The following is a 19,950-nucleotide window of genomic DNA, read 5'->3' on the forward strand; positions in this document are numbered from 1 at the left end:
TTTGTATATACTCTGCCATGCTATACTATGCTATGGTATGCTAAGTCACTTCATTCTTGTCCAACTCTGTGCGACCCCATAGACGGCAGCCCACCAGGCTCCCCCGCCCTGGGATTCTCCAGGCAAGAACACTGGAGTGGGTTGCCATTTCCTTCTCAATGCATGAAAGTGAAAAGTGAAAATGAAGTCGCTCAGTTGTGTCCAACTCTTAGCAACCCCTTGGGTTGCAGCCTAACAGGCTCCTCCATCCATGGGGTTTTCCAAGCAAGAGTACTGGAGTGGGTTGCCATTGCCTTCTCTGATGCTATACTAGAAGGTTCCTAAAAGTGGGACTTATTTCTTCTTGTATCCCTAGTGCTATTTCGTGGTGACTAATTCTTAGTAAACAGTCAATGTTAAAGAATATGGAGTGTTTAAGGGAGACTGCCCCTTTTAATGATGGAAAGGAAGTCATCTCACTTTGCAGTATTTCTGGATCTTTCTCTGCTAGGGAATTTTAAGGAAGAAAAGTTTGACGAATTGGTAACACATACTTGTGTTCTAGGATAGCAGTTCACAAAATGTAGTGTAGAGATCCTGCAGGCCCTAAAATCCATTCAGGGGTTCATGAAATTAAAACTATTGTTAAAATTATAGAAAAATCTTATTATTTTTTTTTTTTTGCTTTCATTCTTTCATGAGGTTTAATGACGTTTTGGTGAGGTATCAGAGAATACCTACAATTATTTGAAAAGACTGTTACCATATTCCTGCCTTTTCTGTATCTGTATGAGGCTAGATTTTCTTCACATTCTCTAACCAAACATCATAGCACAGCAAACTAAATGCAGAATCTGAGATGAGAATTCAAGTGTCTCCATTAAGCCAGACATCGAAGAGATTCATAGAAATGTGAATCTCACTAAGTTTTGTGTGATATATAGTTGATTTATTATTCTTATTTTAAAATAAATTTTAATATATGTTACATTTTTCTCAGTTTTAGTTTCTAATAAAGTAAATATTAATAGTGAAAATGTTTAGTCACTCAGTCGTGTCTGACTCTTTGTGACCCCTTGGACTGTAGCGTACCAGGCTCCTCTATCCATGAAATTTTCCAGGCAAGAGTACTGGAGTGGGTATCCATTCCCTTCCCCAGGGGATCTTTCTAACGCAGGTATTGAACCCAGGTCCCCTGCACTGCAGGCAGATTCTTTACCATCTGAGCCACTAGGGAAGCCCAAATGTTAATAAGTATCAGGGAGGCCTGGCGTGCTGCAATTCATGGGGTCGCAAAAAGTAGGACATGACTGAGCCACTGAACTGAACTGTAAATGAAAGCTCTTTAGGAGTCTTCCTTAATTTATAAAAGTGTAAACCAAGGGTCCCCAAACTGGGCTATGGAATGTTAGGAACCAGGTCACGCAGCAGGAGGTAAGCTGGCAGGCAGGCAAGTGAAGCTTCATCTGTATTTACAATCTTTCCCCAAGGCTCGTATGCAGCAGCCTTAGATTCTCATAGGAGCACAAACCCTACTGAACTGCACATGCAAGATATTTAGGTTGTGAGCTCTTATGAGAATCAACCCCAAACCATCCACCCCACCAGCTCCCCAGTTTGTGGAAAAATTGTCTTCCACAAAAACCCATCCCCTGGTACCAAAAAGGTTGGGGACTATTGGTATAAAGGATTTCCTGAGATTAGAAAATTTGAGACCCGCTGCTCTTAAGATCATTTTGGGAGGAATTAAAGTTTTGGTTCCTGTGAATTTGTGTTACTGTTTCCTTCTTTATCAAGCAACTAAAAGAACTTTCATTTCCTACATCACCATAAGGTCATCTTCTGAGTTTCCCTGCTTCAAATGGCAACCCACTCTAGTACTCTTGCCTAGAAAATTCCATGGATGGAAGAGCCTGGTGGACAGTCCATGGGGTCGCAAAGAGTTGGACACGACTGAGCGACTTCAGTTTCACTTTTCTCCCCATATAGTACTCCTGAAGGATTGCACAGTATTGCTTAATTTGAACATCTGGGAAGCACTCTGCTCGTATGAACTAATTGTACAAGATGTATTTTCTCTTCCTTTAATAAATAATATTGGTATATGAAACCTTTGCCAGATGCCAGCATTTCCTTCATTGGATTGTGCTTTCTTTAACAGCTTTGCAGAATCATGCCCTGTGCCTGATGGGTATGGTAGATAATTAATGAGTTTATTTCATTTCCTTGCTGACTGTCCTCTTTGAAGGATCATTGAAGTTGTACTAAAGGTATAGATGTTCTGAGTGAGAGGCCTGATAAATGTGTTCTCATTTCAGAAGAATGTTAATTTAGAAGTGCTGCTTTTTGTGAGGTTGAAGAGTATTTTTAAGAATATCTTGAAAGTAGCATCTATAAAAATATTGACTCGCTCTCCTATATACCTGAAACTACTATAATATTGTAAGTCAACTGTGCTTCAATTTTAAAAAAGAAAATTTTTAAATGTTCATCATCTGTTCTCTGCTGACTGACCCTCAGAGGTCTGACCATATTGTAGGTTTCTAAACTTTGATTCTTATTTTCGTTTATTTTAGGAGTTCCAATCATGTTGCTGCAAAAGTTCCTTTAGTGTTTATTAAATCTTAAGTTTTAGAACCTGCGTAATAGCACCTTTTATTTTCATTTCTGTTGCTAATGTGTTTATTTCAGAAGTTCCAGTCATGTTGCTGCAAAAATTCCTTTAGTGTTTATTAAATCTTAACTTTTAGAACCTGCATAATAGCACCTTTTTTTCATTTCTGTTGCTAATGTGAACCCTGTGATTTGGCTTTCAGATCAGTAACAGATAAGCAGCCCTCTGAAGTGTACATGAAGTGGTGGAAACATTCCCAGCTTCTCAAAGACAGTGATTTTAGTTTTCAGGAGCCTATAATGGCCCTACGCACAGTCATTTTGGAGATCTTGATGGAAAAGGAAATGGAAAACTCCCAAAGAGAGTGTTTTAAGGACATTCTCACCAAGCATCTTGTAGAACTCTCTGTATTAGCTCGAACTTTCAAGAACACTCAGGTAATCAGATTTAAAACTATGTCATCTCACTCATTGACCTTGCCTTTTAATTACCTAGAAAATAGAAAGCATAAGTAAAAAGAAATGTCATTGAGAGACAGATTGCTATTATAACATTGTATAGCATAGTTGTTTAAGATTTTCCCTTTTGGAATTAGACCTGAATTTGCGTCTTGCACAAGTCTTTCTCTAATCCTCAATTTCCTGGTTAAATAATGAGAAGCTACCTAACTTACTATATGTATAACATTTCAGTGACTGTATATACTGTGTATAAACACACACATAATTATATATGTCTTTATGTAAAGAGAAAAACAGGCAGATATGGGGGCTGGGGAAGGCAGTGAGAGATGCACTTAAGACAGTCTTTTTTTTTTTTTAAACTTTACAATATTGTATTGGTTTTGCCAAATATTCGAAATGAATCCGCCACAGGTATACATTTGTTCCCCATCCTGAACCCTCCTCCCTCCCATACCATCCCTCTGGGTCATCCCAGTGCACCAGCCCCAAGCATCCAGTATTGTGCATCGAACCTGGACTGGCGACTCGTTTCATACATGATAGTATACATGTTTCAATGCCATTCTCCCAAATCTTCCCACCCTCTCCCTCTCCCTCTCCCACAGAGTCCATAAGACTGTTCTATACATCAGTGTCTCTTTTGCTGTCTCGTATACAGGGTTATTGTTACCATCTTTCTAAACTCCATATATATGTGTTAGTATACTGTATTGGTGTTTTTCTTTCTGGCTTACTTCACTCTGTATAATAGGCTCCAGTTTCATCCATCTCATTAGAACTGATTCATAAGACAGTCTTAAAAATTGTCAAGTCCTTAGTGAATGGTGGTGACCTCTTTTATTAGTAGAAGTAGTAGTAGTAATAGTAAAAATATTTATTTCCATTTGTTATTTTCATTTCAGCTCCCTGAAAGGGCAATATTTCAAATTAAACAGTATAATTCAGCTAGTAGTGGAGTCTCTGAGTGGCAACTGGAGGAAGCACAAGTATTCTGGGCAAAAAAGGAACAGAGTCTTGCCCTGAGTATTCTCAAGCAAATGATCAAGAAGCTGGATGCCAGTTGTACAGAGGTTCACAATTTTTCTATTGGTTGAATTAGTATTTACTGTAATAAGAAAGATTACTGTGCTTTATGATATTTTAAATAAATTTTAATATAATTACTAATTTTATTAAAGATTTGAAATTACTGATCCATGAACAAGAAATTATAAAAAGGAGTCTTGAAAATTAGTATTTGTAAAAGTTTAGGCAGCATTCATTTTTCCTATTTACAACATTTCCATCAGTCCATCTCATCATAGATTAATTTATCCCAATGATAAGCCTTATTTTTTTAAAACTTTCTACAATATTCAAGGAGGGTGTGTGGGAAACAAAGATGAAATAGCTACTATAGATTTGAAATGACAAAAAAATGCAAGAAGAAATGCATAAGAGAATAAAACTTTTTAAAAGGCAAGTTGAAATAATTGGGTTGTTAATCCAAAGACCTTGAAAACATCACTTCTGATATTTTATCTACCATTACCTATAATGTACATATATATTTTATATTAGTTATTATAAACTTGATTGCTTCTTCAACTCTGTCTCCAGCATATGATGGACAAATTTAGCAGCATTTGTAGGAATCATGAAGTATTTTAAAGGTTTGGACTCAATGATGTCCCTCTGACATACACCTACTAGGTGAATATCAACATTTTGTACTTTTGGATAATGGAAACTTGTATAACATCCTCCATTATTAGAAAATTTATCATTATACCAAGTCCTGGGAGCTCACATGGTATGATTGTTTAAATATTGCTGAATAGGATGGACCCTGAAAACTAAGATCATGGCATCCGGTCCCATCACTTCATGGCAAATAGATGGGGAAACAGGAGAAACAGTGTCTGGCTTTGTTCTGGGGGGCTCCAAAATCACTGCAGATGGTGATGGCAGCTATGAAATTAAAGACCCTTGCTCCTTGGAAGAAAAGCTCTGACAAACTTAGATAGCATATTAAAAAGCAGAGACATTACTTTGCCAACAAAGGTCCATCTAGTCAAAGCTGTGGATTTTCCAGTAGTCATGTATGGATGTGAGAGTTGGACTGTAAAGAAAGCTGAGGGCCAAAAGTTGATGCTTTTGAACTGTGGTGTTGGAGAAGACTCTTGAGAGTCCCTTGGACTGCAAGGAGATCCAGCCAGTCCATCCTAAAGGAGATCAGTCTGAGTGTTCATTGGAAGGACTGATGTTGAAGCTGAAACTTCAATACTTTGGCCACCTGATATGAAGAACTGACTCACTGGAAAAGACCCTGATGCTGAGAAAGATTGAAGGCAGGAGGAGAAGGGAATGACAGAGGATGAGATGGTTGTTGGATAGTATCACCGACTCAATGGACAGGACGTTGAGTAAACTGTAGGAGTTGGTGATGGACAGGGAGGCCTGGTGTGCTGCGGTCCATGCGGTTGCAAAGAGTCAGACACAACTAAGCGACTGAACTGATGGACCCTGAAGTTACCTACCCTCTTTGTACTTCAGTTGTAGTTTTCTAATTAAGGATAATAATTGTTCTTATATCATAGGATTCTTGTGAGGATTCAATGAATTATTATATATTATTATATATAGTAATAATGCCAAGCATATAAAAGTACTCAATAAATGTGAGTTGTTTCAATAATAGTAATAATAATAGTAATAGTAGTAAAGAATGATTATTTTATAAAAGTAAATATTGGAATTATTAAAATAATCGTAAGTTGAAAGCCAAAGAGGAAAGACATTTTTAACCTGTTGTTTTCCTACATGGAAGATATTTTTGTACAGTCATTATAATGAATTACATTTTAAGACTTTGCTTTCCTTTACAGAATGATCCCAACTTAAAACTTATATACACAGAATGTCTAAGGGTTTGTGGTACCTGGTTAGCAGAAACTTGCTTAGAAAATCCTGCAGTCATCATGCAGACCTATCTAGAAAAGGTAAGGTTTTTGAGGAACCCTAATAGAGTTGCTTAGCATGAATACATTTGATCTTTTCATTGAAGTGAAGTGAAGTGAAAGTTGCTCAGTGGTGTCCAAGTCTTTACAACTCCATGGATTGTAGCCTGCCAGGCTCCTCTGTCCATGGGATTCTCCAGGCAAGAGTATTGGAGTGGGTTGCCATGCCCTCCTCCAGGGCATCTTCCCAATCCAGTGCTTCTACCACCTTTGAGCTTCCTTTTTCTCCCTTTTATTCATATAGTTTAATTTTAAAAATAGCTACTTCACTAATAAATGAACATGAAAAGCCTAATATGTTTTTTTAGTTCTACCATTCTTTACATATATTAGCTATTTCAGTTGTTTCTGCTCTGTCAAAATTGTTTTGAAAGCTCAAAGAAATAATGTATTTTGTATAATTTAGCTTATATACATATATATATATGTTAAATTTTACTGTGGGTATTTCTTTGATCTGAGTAATTCTTTAGATGCATTTAGTATCTGTAAATATAAATGGATTTTTTTTTTCTTGAAGGCTGTGGAAGTTGCTGGAAATTATGATGGAGAAAGCAATGATGGGCTCAGAAATGGAAAAATGAAGGCATTTCTCTCATTAGCACGGTTCTCAGATACTCAGTACCAAAGAATTGAAAACTACATGAAATCATCAGAATTTGAAAACAAGCAAGCTCTCCTGAAAAGAGCCAAAGAGGAAGTTGGCCTACTTAGGGAACATAAAATCCAGACCAACAGGTAACTGAGGGTCTACAAGTAACAAGATATACAGTATTTATACAGGTATACAGAACCAGATAGGAATTCATGCTGTGGCTCTGTACTAATTGTGGAATATACTGGTGTTAACTTTGTTTTGCTTTTTTAGTTTGTTTGTTGGTATCCTAGTTGAAAAAGAGATATGTGTTAAAATTAGAGAGAAGTTACTTAGTTTGATGTAATTAAATCCTTTATTCAAACCTGCTTTTCGTATATATATTTTAGAGTAAGTAGAAAATAAAGTTAATGAAACACCTTGGCTAGAGTCCACTTTGGTTGCCTAAAATAGCTTTTAAATTGCAGAAACTTAAAGACAAAAATAAGTTTATTCTGTTTATAATTCTTAGAATTTTGCTTTTTCTCCTAAGATGGACACCTGATTTTTCATTTATATTGTATGTCTTACTTGATTTTGTAGTTCTATAAAATTTAACGGCTTTTGTGTTTTATTTTAATTATCCAACGTAAGATACACAGTAAAGGTTCAGCGAGAGCTGGAGTTGGATGAATGTGCACTCCATGCATTGAAAGAGGATCGTAAACGTTTCTTATGTAAAGCAGTTGAAAATTACATCAATTGCTTATTAAGTGGCGAAGGGCATGATATGTGGATATTTCGTCTTTGTTCTCTCTGGCTTGAAAATTCTGGAGTTTCTGAAGTCAATGGCATGATGAAGGCAAGTTTTCTTTTTCAACCAGGTATTCTAGCCTGTGCTTTAAAAGTTAAGCCATTAGCCCCTCAAATGTCATGCATTTTGTATACTTTGTATCCTTGGCAGTTGGTTTAGGGCTCTACACACAGATACTTAACTAACTCTAATGATGTAGGTTTATGTGAATATGAGAAAATTAAGTCAGTCTTTTCCCATAGCATTGCAATTACCATCGGAAAGTACCCAGAATGCTAGATAGGGAGATTTGGAAAGCAGTTAAAGATGATGTGATCACAGGTGGTGTTTTTTTTCCCCCTGCTTTATTATTTTCTGTTGATTTTTTTTTACAAAAATAAATTATTTTTGTAAATGGAAAAAAAAATTTTAAGAAAACATTAAGGCAGTAGAATTTTATAAATTTTTATTTAAAAATCTTGGGTTTTATTAATGACATCTAAATAGTATGCCTATCATTTATTAATGATACTTAAATGATACCTAAATTTATTAATGATACTTAAATGATACCTAAAATTATGTTGTCAATCAGTTTGAAGTTTAAAAGTAAAATAGTTCTGGCTGAAGCAAATGTTAATATTCATAACAGATACAACAAATTTCTGCTACTAGTGTACATTAAATCCTGTTACTTTTAGTATGTACAGAAAAATAGTTATTCCATTTTATTCACACTGACTTCTCAGGAGTCAAGATTACAATAGTCCTTAGATCAACATTTGTCCTCCTTGGATTCACTGGCATATAAGCAGTACCAAGTATTCCACTTCTGAATGCAATCTGATACATGCTCAAACATGATTTACCAGTGAGTCAATCTAGACTTTGAGATAAATAATAAATAAAAAATATGTCTGCTTGATGATTGCACTAATAGAGGAGCATTTTGTATTTGTTTAGATGTGAGGACTAGTTGAAATGCATTGCTTTTTAATTTTGTAATTTTTAATGGGCAGAGAGATGGAATGAAGATTCCATCATACAAATTTTTGCCTCTTATGTACCAACTGGCTGCTAGAATGGGGACCAAGATGATGGGAGGCCTAGGATTTCATGAAGTCCTCAATAATGTAAGTAAACGTGAAAATCAAACCACAACTGCTTTTCTTTTATATTATTGTGTATTACTGTTCCGCTCCAGAAAGTGGCAACACAAAATTTTCAGTCAGTCATTCAGTTCAGTTACTCAGTCATCTCCGACTCTTTGCGACCCCATGAATTGCAACACACCCGGCCTCCCTGTCCATCACCAACCCCTGGAGTTTACTCAAACTCATGTCCATCGAGTCAGTGATACCATCCAGCCATCTCATCCTCTGTCGTCACCTTCTCCTCCTGCCCCCAATCCCTCCCAGCATCAGAGTCTTTTCCAATGACAAAACTCTTCACATGAGGTGGCGAAAGTATTGGAGTTTCAGCTTCAGCATCAGTCCTTCCAATGAACACCCAGGACTAATCTCCTTTAGGATGGACTAGTTGGACCTCCTTGCAGTCCAAGGGACTCTCAAGAGTCTTCTCCAACACCACAGTTCAAAAGCATCAATTCTTCGGTGCTCAGCTTTCTTCACAGTCCAACTCTCACATCCATACATGACCACTGGATAAACCATAGCCTTGACTAGATGGACCTTTGTTGGCAAAGTAATGTCTTTGCTTTTGAATATGCTATCTAGGTTGGCATAACTTTCCTTCCAAGGAGTAAGTGTCTTTTAATTTCATGGCTGCAGTCACCATCTGCAGTGATTTCGGAGCCCCAGAAAATAAAGTCTGACACTTTCCACTGTTTCCCCACTATTTCCCATGAAATGATGGGCCCAGATGCCGACACTTTCCACTGTTTCCCCATCTATTTCCCATGAAATGATGGGACCAGATGCCATGATCTTCGTTTTCTGAATGTTGAGCTTTAAGCCAACTTTTTCACTGTCCTCTTTCACTTTCATCAACAGGCTTTTGAGTTCCTCTTCACTTTCTGACATAAGGGTGGTGTCATCTGCATATTTGAGGTTATTGATATTTCTCCCAGCTATCTTAATTCCAGCTTGTGCTTCTTCCAGCCCAGCATTTCTCATAATGTACAATTGCATATAAGTTAAATAAGCAGGATAACAATATACAGCCTTGACGTACTCCTTTTCCTATTTGGAACCAGTCTGTTGTTCCATGTCCAGTTCTAACTGTTGCTTCCTGACCTGCATACAGGTTTTCAAGACCAGGTCAGGTGGTCTGGTATTCCCATGTCTTGAAGAATTTTCCAGTTTATTGTGATCCACACAGTCAAAAGGCTTTGGCATAGTCAATAAAGCAGAAATAGATGTTTTTCTTGAACTCTCTTGCTTTTTTGATGATCCAGCAGATGTTGGCAATTTCATCTCTGGTTTCTCTGCCTTTTCTAAAACCATCTTGAACGTCTGGAAGTTCATGGTTCACGTATTGCTGAATCCTGGCTTGGAGACTTTTGAGCATTACTTTAGTAGCATGTGAGATTTAGTAGCATGTGAGTGCAATTGTGCGGTAGTTTGAGCATTCTTTGGCATTGCCTTTCTTTGGGATTGGAAGGAAAACTGACCTTTTCCAGTCCTGTGGCCACTGCTGAGTTTTCCAAATTTGCTGACATATTGAGTGCAGCACTTTCACAGCATTATCCTTCAGGATTTGAAATGGCTCAACTGGAATTCCATCATCTCCACTAGCTTTGTTCGAAGTGATGCTTCCTAAGGCCCACTTGACTTCACATCCAGGATGTCTGGCTCCTGGTGAGTGATCACACCGTTGTGATTATCTGGGTTTTGAAGATCTTTTTTGTACAGTTCTTCTGTGTATTCCTGCCACCTCTTCTTAATATCTTCTGCTTCTATTAGGTCCATACCATTTCTGTCCTTTATTGAGCCCATCTTTTCATGAAATGTTCCCTTGGTATCTCTTATTTTCCTGAAGAGTTCTCTAGTCTTTCCCATTCTGTTGTTTTCTTGTATATCTTTGCATTGATCGCCGAGGAAGGCTTTCTTGTCTCTCCTTGCTGTTCTTTGGAACTCTGCATTCAAATGAGTATATCTTTCCTTTTCTCCTTTGCTTTTCGCTTCTCTTCTTTTTTTTTTTTTCCTAATTTTATTTTATTTTTAAACTTTACATAATTATATTAGTTTTGCCAAATATCAAAATGAATCTGCCACAGGTATACATGTGTTCCCCATCCCGAACCCTCCTCCCTCCTCCCTCCCCATACCATCCCTCTGGGCCGTCCCAGTGCACCAGCCCCAAGCATCCAGCATCGTGCATCGAACCTGGACTGGCAACTCGTTTCCTACATGATATTTTACATGTTTCATTGTCATTCTCCCAAATCTTCCCACCCTCTCCCTCTCCCACAGAGTCCATAACACTGTTCTATACATCAGTGTCTCTTTTGCTGTCTCGTATACCGGGTTATTGTTACCATCTTTCTAAATTCCATATATATGCGTTAGTATACTGTATTGGTGTTTTTCCTTCTGGCTTACTTCACTCTGTATAATAGGCTCCAGTTTCATCCACCTCATTAGAACTGATTCAAATGTATTCTTTTTAATGGCTGAGTAATACTCCATTGTGTATATGTACCACAGCTTTCTTATCCATTCATCTGCTGATGGACATCTAGGTTGCTTCCATGTCTTGGCTATTATAAACAGTGCTGCGATGAACATTGGGGTACCCGTGTCTCTTTCCCTTCTTGTTTCCTCAGTGTGTATGCCCAGCAGTGGGGTTGCTGGATCATAAGGCAGTTCTATTTCCAGTTTTTTAAGGAATCTCCACACTGTTCTCCATAGTGGCTGTACTAGTTTGCATTCCCACCAACAGTGTAAGAGGGTTCCCTTTTCTCCACACCCTCTCCAGCATTTATTATTTGTAGACTTTTGGATAGCAGCCATTCTGACTGGTGTGAAATGGTACCTCATAGTGGTTTTGATTTGCATTTCTCTGATAATGAGTGATGTTGAGCATCTTTTCATGTGTTTGTTAGCCATCTGTATGTCTTCTTTGGAGAAATGTCTATTTAGTTCTTTGGCCCATTTTTTGATTGGGTCGTTTATTTTTCTGGAGTTGAGCTGTAGGAGTTGCTTGTATATTTTTGAGATTAGTTGTTTGTCGGTTGCTTCATTTGCTATTATTTTCTCCCATTCTGAAGGCTGTCTTTTCACCTTGCTAATAGTTTCCTTTGATGTGCAGAAGCTTTTAAGGTTAATTAGGTCCCATTTGTTTATTTTTGCTTTTATTTCCAATATTCTGGGAGGTGGGTCATAGAGGATCCTGCTGTGATCCTGGTCTTACGTTTAGATCTTTAATCCATTTTGAGTTTATTTTTGTGTATGGTGTTAGAAAGTGGTCCAGTTTCATTCTTTTACAAGTGGTTGACCAGATTTCCCAGCACTACTTGTTAAAGAGATTGTCTTTAATCCATTGTATATTCTTGCCTCCTTTGTCAAAGATAAGGTGTCCATATGTGCGTGGATTTATCTCTGGGCTTTCTATTTTATTCCATTGATCAATATTCCTGTCTTTGTGCCAGTACCATACTGTCTCGATAACTGTGGCTTTGTAATAGAGCCTGAAGTCAGGTAGGTTGATTCCTCCAGTTCCATTCTTCTTTCTCAAGATCGCTTTGGCTATTCGAGGTTTTTTGTTTTTCCATACAAATTGTGAAATTATTTGTTCAAGCTCTGTGAAGAATACTGTTGGTAGCTTGATAGGGATTGCGTTGAATCTATAAATTGCTTTGGGTAGTATACTCATTTTCACTATATTGATTCTTCCAATCCATGAACATGGTATATTTCTCCATCTATTAGTGTCCTCTTTGATTTCTTTCACCAGTGTTTTATAGTTTTCTATATATAGGTCTTTAGTTTCTTTAGGTAGATATATTCCTAAGTATTTTATTCTTTCCGTTGCAATGGTGAATGGAATTGTTTCCTTAATTTCTCTTTCTGTTTTCTCATTATTAGTGTATAGGAATGCAAGGGATTTCTGTGTGTTGATTTTATATCCTGCAACTTTACTATAGTCATTGATTATTTCTAGTAATTTTCTGGTGGAATCTTTAGGGTTTTCTATGTAGAGGATCATGTCATCTGCAAATAGTGAGAGTTTTACTTCTTCTTTTCCAATTTGGATTCCTTTTATTTCTTTTTCTGCTCTGATTGCTGTGGCCAAAACTTCCAAAACTATGTTGAATAGTAATGGTGAAAGTGGGCACCCTTGTCTTGTTCCTGACTTTAGAGGAAATGCTTTCAATTTTTCACCATTGAGGATAATGTTTGCTGTGGGTTTGTCATATATAGCTTTTATTATGTTGAGGTATGTTCCTTCTATTCCTGCTTTCTGGAGAGTTTTTATCATAAATGGATGTTGAATTTTGTCAAAGGCTTTCTCTGCATCTATTGAGATAATCATATGGTTTTTGTTTTTCAATTTGTTAATGTGGTGTATTACATTGATTGATTTGCGGATATTGAAGAATCCTTGCATCCCTGGGATAAAGCCCACTTGGTCATGGTGTATGATCTTTTTAATGTGTTGTTGGATTCTGATTGCTAGAATTTTGTTTAGGATTTTTGCATCTATGTTCATCAGTGATATTGGCCTGTAGTTTTCTTTTTTTGTGGGATCTTTGTCAGGTTTTGGTATTAGGGTGATGGTGGCCTCATAGAATGAGTTTGGAAGTTTACCTTCCTCTGCAATTTTCTGGAAGAGTTTGAGCAGGATAGGTGTTAGCTCTTCTCTAAATTTTTGGTAGAATTCAGCTGTGAAGCCGTCTGGTCCGGGGCTTTTGTTTGCTGGAAGATTTTTGATTACAGTTTCAATTCCCATGCTTGTGATGGGTCTGTTAAGATTTTCTATTTCTTCCTGGTTCAGTTTTGGAAAGTTGTACTTTTCTAAGAATTTGTCCATTTCTTCCACGTTGTCCATTTTATTGGCATATAATTGTTGATAGTAGTCTCTTATGATCCTTTGTATTTCTGTGTTGTCTGTTGTGATCTCTCCATTTTCGTTTCTAATTTTATTGATTTGATTTTTCTCCCTTTGTTTCTTGATGAGTCTGGCTAATGGTTTGTCAATTTTATTTATCCTTTCAAAGAACCAGCTTTTGGTTTTGTTGATTTTTGCTATGGTCTCTTTTGTTTCTTTTGCATTTATTTCTGCTCTAATTTTTAAGATTTCTTTCCTTCTACTAACCCTGGGGTTCTTCATTTCTTCCTTTTCTAGTTGCTTTAGGTGTAGAGTTAGGTTATTTATTTGACTTTTTTCTTGTTTCTTGAGGTGTGCCTGTATTGCTATGAACTTTCCCCTTAGGACTGCTTTTACCGTGTCCCACAGGTTTTGGGTTGTTGTGTTTTCATTTTCATTCGTTTCTATGCAAATTTTGATTTCTTTTTTGATTTCTTCTGTGATTTGTTGGTTATTCAGCAGTGTGTTATTCAGCCTCCATATGTTGGAATTTTTAATAGTTTTTCTCCTGTAATTGAGATCTAATCTTACTGCATTGTGGTCAGAAAAGATGCTTGGAATGATTTCTATTTTTTTGAATTTACCAAGGCTAGCTTTATGGCCCAGGATGTGATCTATCCTGGAGAAGGTTCCATGTGCGCTTGAGAAAAAGGTGAAATTCATTGTTTTGGGATGAAATGTCCTATAGATATCAATTAGGTCTAACTGGTCTATTGTATCATTTAAAGTTTGTGTTTCCTTGTTAATTTTCTGTTTAGTTGATCTATCCATAGGTGTAAGTGGGGTATTAAAGTCTCCCACTATTATTGTGTTATTGTTAATTTCTCCTTTCATACTTGTTAGCATTTGTCTTACATACTGTGGTGCTCCCGTGTTGGGTGCATATATATTTATAATTGTTATATCTTCTTCTTGGATTGATCCTTTGATCATTATGTAGTGCCCTTCTTTGTCTCTTTTCACAGCCTTTGTTTTAAAGTCTATTTTATCTGATATGAGTATTGCTACTCCTGCTTTCTTTTGGTCCCTATTTGCATGGAAAATCTTTTTCCAGCCCTTCACTTTCAGTCTGTATGTGTCCCCTGTTTTGAGGTGGGTCTCTTGTAGACAACATATGTAGGGGTCTTGTTTTTGTATCCATTCAGCCAGTTCGCTTCTCTTCTTTTCAGAGCTATTTGTAAGGTCTCCTCAGACAGCCATTTTGCTTTTTTTGCATTTATTTTTCTTGGGGATGGTCTTGATCCCTGTCTCCTTTACAATATCACGAACCTCCGTCCATAGTTTATTAGGCACTCTATCAGATCTAGTCCCTTAAATCTATTTCTCACTTCCACTGAATAATCATAAGGGATTTGATTTAGGTCATACCTGAATGGTCTAGTGGTTTTCCCTACTTTGTTCAATTTAAGTCTAAATTTGGCAATAAGGAGTTCATGATCTGAGCCACAGTCAGCTCCCGGTCTATATATAGTCAGTCTATGCTGACTGTATAGAGCTTCTCCATCTTTGGCTGCAAAGAATATAATCAGTCTCATTTCGGTGTTGACCACCTGGTGATGTCCATGTGTAGAGTGTTCTCTTGTGTTGTTGGAAGAGGGTGTTTGCTATGACCAGTGCGTTCTCTTGGCAAAACTCTATTAGCCTTTGCCCTGCTTCATTCTGTATTCCATGGCAAAATTTGCCTGTTACTCCAGGTGTGTCTTGACTTCCTAGTTTTGCATTCCAGTCCCCTATGAGAGTCCCTTGGACTGCAAGGAGATTCAACCAGTCCATTCTGAAGGAGATCAGCCCTGGGATTTCTTTGGAAGAAATGATGCTAAAGCTGAAACTCCAGTACTTTGGCCACCTCATGCCAAGAGTTGACTCATTGGAAAAGACTTTGATGCTGGGAGGGATTGGGGGCAAGAGGAGAAGGGGACGACAGAGGATGAGATGGCTGGATGGCATCACTGACTCGATGGACGTGAGTCTGAGTGAACTCCGAGAGTTGGTGATGGACAGGGAGGCCTGGCGTGCTGCGATTTGTGGGGTCGCAAAGGGTCGGACATGACTGAGTGACTGATCTGATCTGATCTGATTATGAAAAGAACATCTTTTTTGGGTGTTAATTCAAAAAAGTTTAGTCGGTCATATTTAGTATGTTATATAAGGGCAAGAATATTCTCTTTTGTCTCCTTTCATACTCCACTTGTTACTCACTTTCTCTTTCTTTTTCCTCATATACTTCTCTCTCCCATACATTCCCGCACCACCACTCCCGCCCCCCACACACAGTCCACCCACTGCTGCATCTAGCACAGTAAAATGTATCTTAATGTTAAGTAAAAGTTAAAAGGTTATGGATTTTTAATTTTTTTCTTTCCATAAAATTAACAGTTCTTAATTTTCTGACAGCTCATCTCTAGAATTTCAATGGATCATCCTCATCACACTTTGTTTATTATATTGGCTTTAGCAAATGCAAACAAGGATGAATTTTTGACCAAACCAGAGGCAGCCAGAAGGAGTAGAATTACTAAAAATGCACCAAAACAAAGCTCTCAGCTTGATGAGGTATTTGAATTGAACTTTTTGAGTTGCAATATTCATTTTTTCCCCAAAATATTCCTTTCTTAAGTCCCAGGAATTCAAAGAATATGTATTGTTGACAATATTCAATTTGTAAATCCTTTGTTATTATGATGCTACCTAAAATTGGTTCAAAATTCCTGAATATTTCTCAAAGCATAAGAGATATCAAAGGTATTTTACTGTTTTTCCTCAAGTAATGAGCTAAGAAAAAAATAGATTTTACAATGTACCCAAGTCATTTACTCTTGAGATTATTATACCTTTGATATGTTTCATTCATAATATAGTGACTGCTTTGTCTCTGAGGGATTATAGTCCTTCCATTGTCTAGATAAGTGCATAGATTCCATTTTTTGTTTTTATAACTGTAAAAAGTTTTAATGTCACATGTTTGCTTTTGTAATATTTTTTGTTTGTATTTTATTAATAGGATCGAACCGAGGCTGCTAACAAAATAATACGTACTATCCGAAGTAGGAGACCTCAGATGGTCAGAAGTGTTGAGGCACTTTGTGATGCTTATATTATACTAGCAAATTTAGATGCCACTCAGTGGAGGACTCAGAGAAGTATGCAGTTTGAAAGAATGAATGTTGCATTCTTGCTGTGTTAATCTCTGTTGTTGTTTTTAGGTGCTAAGTCATGTCTGACTCTTTTGTGACCCCATGGCCTATAGTCTGCCAGGCTCTTCTGTCCATGAGATTTCCCATTTTCCCAGGCAAGAATACTAGAGTAGTTGCCATTTCCTTCTCCAGGAAATCTTCGCAACCCAGGGACTGAATCTGTGTCTCCTGCATTGCAGGCGGATTCTTTACTACTGAGCCACCAGGGAAGCACACTTATTCTCTGTAGGGATATTTTAATTACAAAACAGAATGTAAATCTGCTCAACTCACATACATTAATTATAGATACAAAAGTTTTGATGATTACAACTCACACATGATTCAAAACTTAATTTTTATCTAAAAAGCTTCAATACCCCGCCAGTTACTTTTTCACTTAATATCTTGTGGAACTGATAATAGATAACTGCACTCTAGGACTTAAAAATGAAAAGATCTTATCATTTTCTCCTTCACTCTTCTTGCTATGTCTCTTTAAATAATTACAAGCTGCTATATTTGGTTGTGTGTATCTGTCTCCCCATACTTTAATAATTATGTTCTTTTATTCTGTTCAGGATCATATCTTCATATTTAAATTCTTACTATTTTAAAATAAAAATGAGGCTTCTCATAGTGTTCCTCTAAGCAAACAGAATACTGTCATGTTGTTTAGTCGCATTTAATAGTAATGTGTATACCATTATCTATGTGCTATTCATACTATTATATAATTATCTTAAGTCGTCCAACTTGGCACCTCAGGTGGAGTCTGGTCTAATTACCAGTGCCAGGTAACCTGCAAATTCATTTGTAAGCCACATTACTCATTGCTATGCCCTGACCCTGAGCGGCACTGTGTCCCAGGTCTTTGGTCTTCATTTCTAAATCAGAACCACAGATTAGCCATAGTTTGGGTTTATGGTAGCTGCTGAATTCTCCTCCTTTACCTTCAGTACTGTTGCTCAATTTGTGGTTGTCACTGAAACTTCTTTATTTTAAATACAGAAGGCATAAATATTCCAGCAGACCAGCCCATTATCAAACTTAAAAATTTAGAAGATGTTGTTGTCCCTACTATGGAAATTAAGGTAATTTACTATTAATTGTTTTGATTTTTTTTGTTTGTTTTTGTTTTGATTTTTTAATTAAACTAAATTACTTTTTAGCAAGTTAAACCGTTTGAAATAGCCTTTTACTGTAGGTCAAAAATGGTTAATTATTGGCAGTTTCATTTGTTTCAACCAATAGTTTTTTCTTTATTGGGTTCCCTTTGCCCAAGACTTAAAATACTTAAAGATCTCTCCTGCTTTCTTTTCTATTGCCTCCAGTTTTACAAATGTCATCTTTCTTATGAAGAAGTCTGTAGACTGTTATTGATACTTTTACTGACCAAAAGAAAATATTTTGTGTGCTTATGTCAATATTTTTAACTGAGCAAGAAAGTCCCTAATTGTTTTATATTGATTTTTAAGATTCTGTATGCGTTAGAATATTGACTGTGATGTATTACAATATTAAATAATATAATATGTATTACAGTATTGACTGTAATATACATGACACTTTCAGCTGTGTCCTAATGGTTTTTTATTGCTGGGAGTACAATGTGGGCAGGGATAAATATAATAATAAAGGTTGTTGTTTGGTCACTAAGTCATGTCCATCTCTTTTGTGACCCCATGGACTGCAGCACTCCAGGTTCCTCTGTCCTTGAAATTTTCCAGGCAAGAATATTGGAGTGGGTTGCCATTTCCTTCTCTAGGGGATCTTCCCGACCTCGGATCTAACCCAAATCTCCTGCATTGGCAGGTGGATTCTTTACCACCAAGCCACCAGGGAAACCCATAATAAATAAAGATTACAGTTTAGAAAATCATCATTTTAACTACATTGTAAAATCTCTCCTTTGAGTTTGCCTTTTAGTGTTTAATATGAATGGTTATTTGATGTGAAATGTAGCTTCATCGTGTGGATTAACCTATCAGCAAAGTTACTTATTTAAATATCTTGTGAAACTGCCAGATTTAGCAATTAAAACCTAGAAAACTCCTCTCTGTACTTTTCTAAAATTTCCCTTATTGTTTTTGTGAAGAGATGACTTAATTTATACTGATGACTTAACATATACAGATCAATGGTAACACCTGAACCAGGGTTATTGAATAGTTTTTTCAGCAACACTAATTGAACTTCTTTTATTAGGAGATATTTAAGGAGGTAAATTGTGTTATCTATATTGCTTTTTGAAGCCTTTCCAATGTCAAATCTCCTTTCTTTCATTTATAAAGTTACCATTTCTGTTCTTAACCAACAGCACATTGTCATTCATTCCTTTGCTCAGTATTAAAATTGTCATTTAAAATTAATTTGTCTTTAAATGCAAATTGAGTAATAAGGTATTGTCATATACTTTATTAGGTGGACCCCACAGGAGAATATGGAAATCTGGTGACTATAAAGTCATTTAAAGAACAATTTCGTTTAGCAGGAGGTTTAAATTTACCAAAAATAATAGATTGTGTGGGCTCTGATGGAAAGGAAAGGAGACAGCTTGTCAAGGTGAGACTTTGCTTTTGTGGTGTAGTTCCTAGTGGATTAATGGAAAACATCAAAGAAAAACTAACAGATATTTTCTTCTTATTTTGGCTCTTTGGTTTTGTTCTCAGTAATTACAGGTGAGGAAAACAAAGTAGAAATAAATTGTTTTCTAGAAGCAGAATGCTTTTCCTCATGGTTTTGTGTGTGTGTCTTTAAGACCAGCCTTATTTTAACAGTTGGTTGAAGTGAAAGAATACTTTTTACATGTATAGACATGGTGAGGTTTAACCATCAGCCTACTTGTTATGAAAAAAATTTTTTGAGTGTTGCTTACTTTCTTGAATAGTTCAAGTTGAAGGCCCGTGCTTCAATGTCCTGGATCTGACATTGTGCTAAGTGCTATTTTAAACATATCCGAAAAGGATAGCACTCCTCCCTTACTCTGCTTTTACGCTTTGGGCCTTGCTGGGAAGTGGCAGAGAGACAACAGTGCTCCTCCACCTTGGTGCTTTGCAGTGTGCCCGTAAGTGTAGGCATTCCAGTTATTTTAGTCACAAAAGCAGCTGTGACGGGGAGTGGGGAAGGGTACTTCTTTTTTCTAAATTGGTCTACAGTGATGTACTTTACTCTAATACTTGTCTTTTGTTCGTGTGTTTGTGTTTGTGTGTCTTAATTACTTAAGAGACTAAAGGGGAGCACAGATCCTCAGACTGATTTCCAAGTGCCCTTTGGCTGTCCTCAGATGATTTTGTGTGATTT

General features: G+C 36.8%; 1 protein-coding gene across 7 annotated transcripts in view; it reads left to right on the plus strand.

The window, feature by feature from the left end:
- Positions 1-19,950, plus strand: part of ATM (ATM serine/threonine kinase) — a 157,096-nt gene that overhangs the window by 101,838 nt on the left and 35,308 nt on the right. For 5 of the 7 annotated variants that reach the window (XM_010812321.4, XM_010812322.4, XM_010812323.4 and 2 more), the window contains 5 exons: positions 2,796-3,030; positions 3,960-4,127; positions 5,925-6,038; positions 6,577-6,794; positions 7,285-8,431. In XM_010812321.4, coding sequence (XP_010810623.2) covers positions 2,796-3,030; positions 3,960-4,127; positions 5,925-6,038; positions 6,577-6,794; positions 7,285-7,603 — 1,054 coding nt within the window. In that variant the 3' untranslated portion in view covers positions 7,604-8,431. The other 2 variants (XM_005215785.5, NM_001205935.1) reach the window with 1 other exon arrangement.

Source organism: Bos taurus, chromosome 15 (genome assembly GCF_002263795.3).
Source record: "Bos taurus isolate L1 Dominette 01449 registration number 42190680 breed Hereford chromosome 15, ARS-UCD2.0, whole genome shotgun sequence".
NCBI lineage: Eukaryota > Metazoa > Chordata > Mammalia > Artiodactyla > Bovidae > Bos > Bos taurus.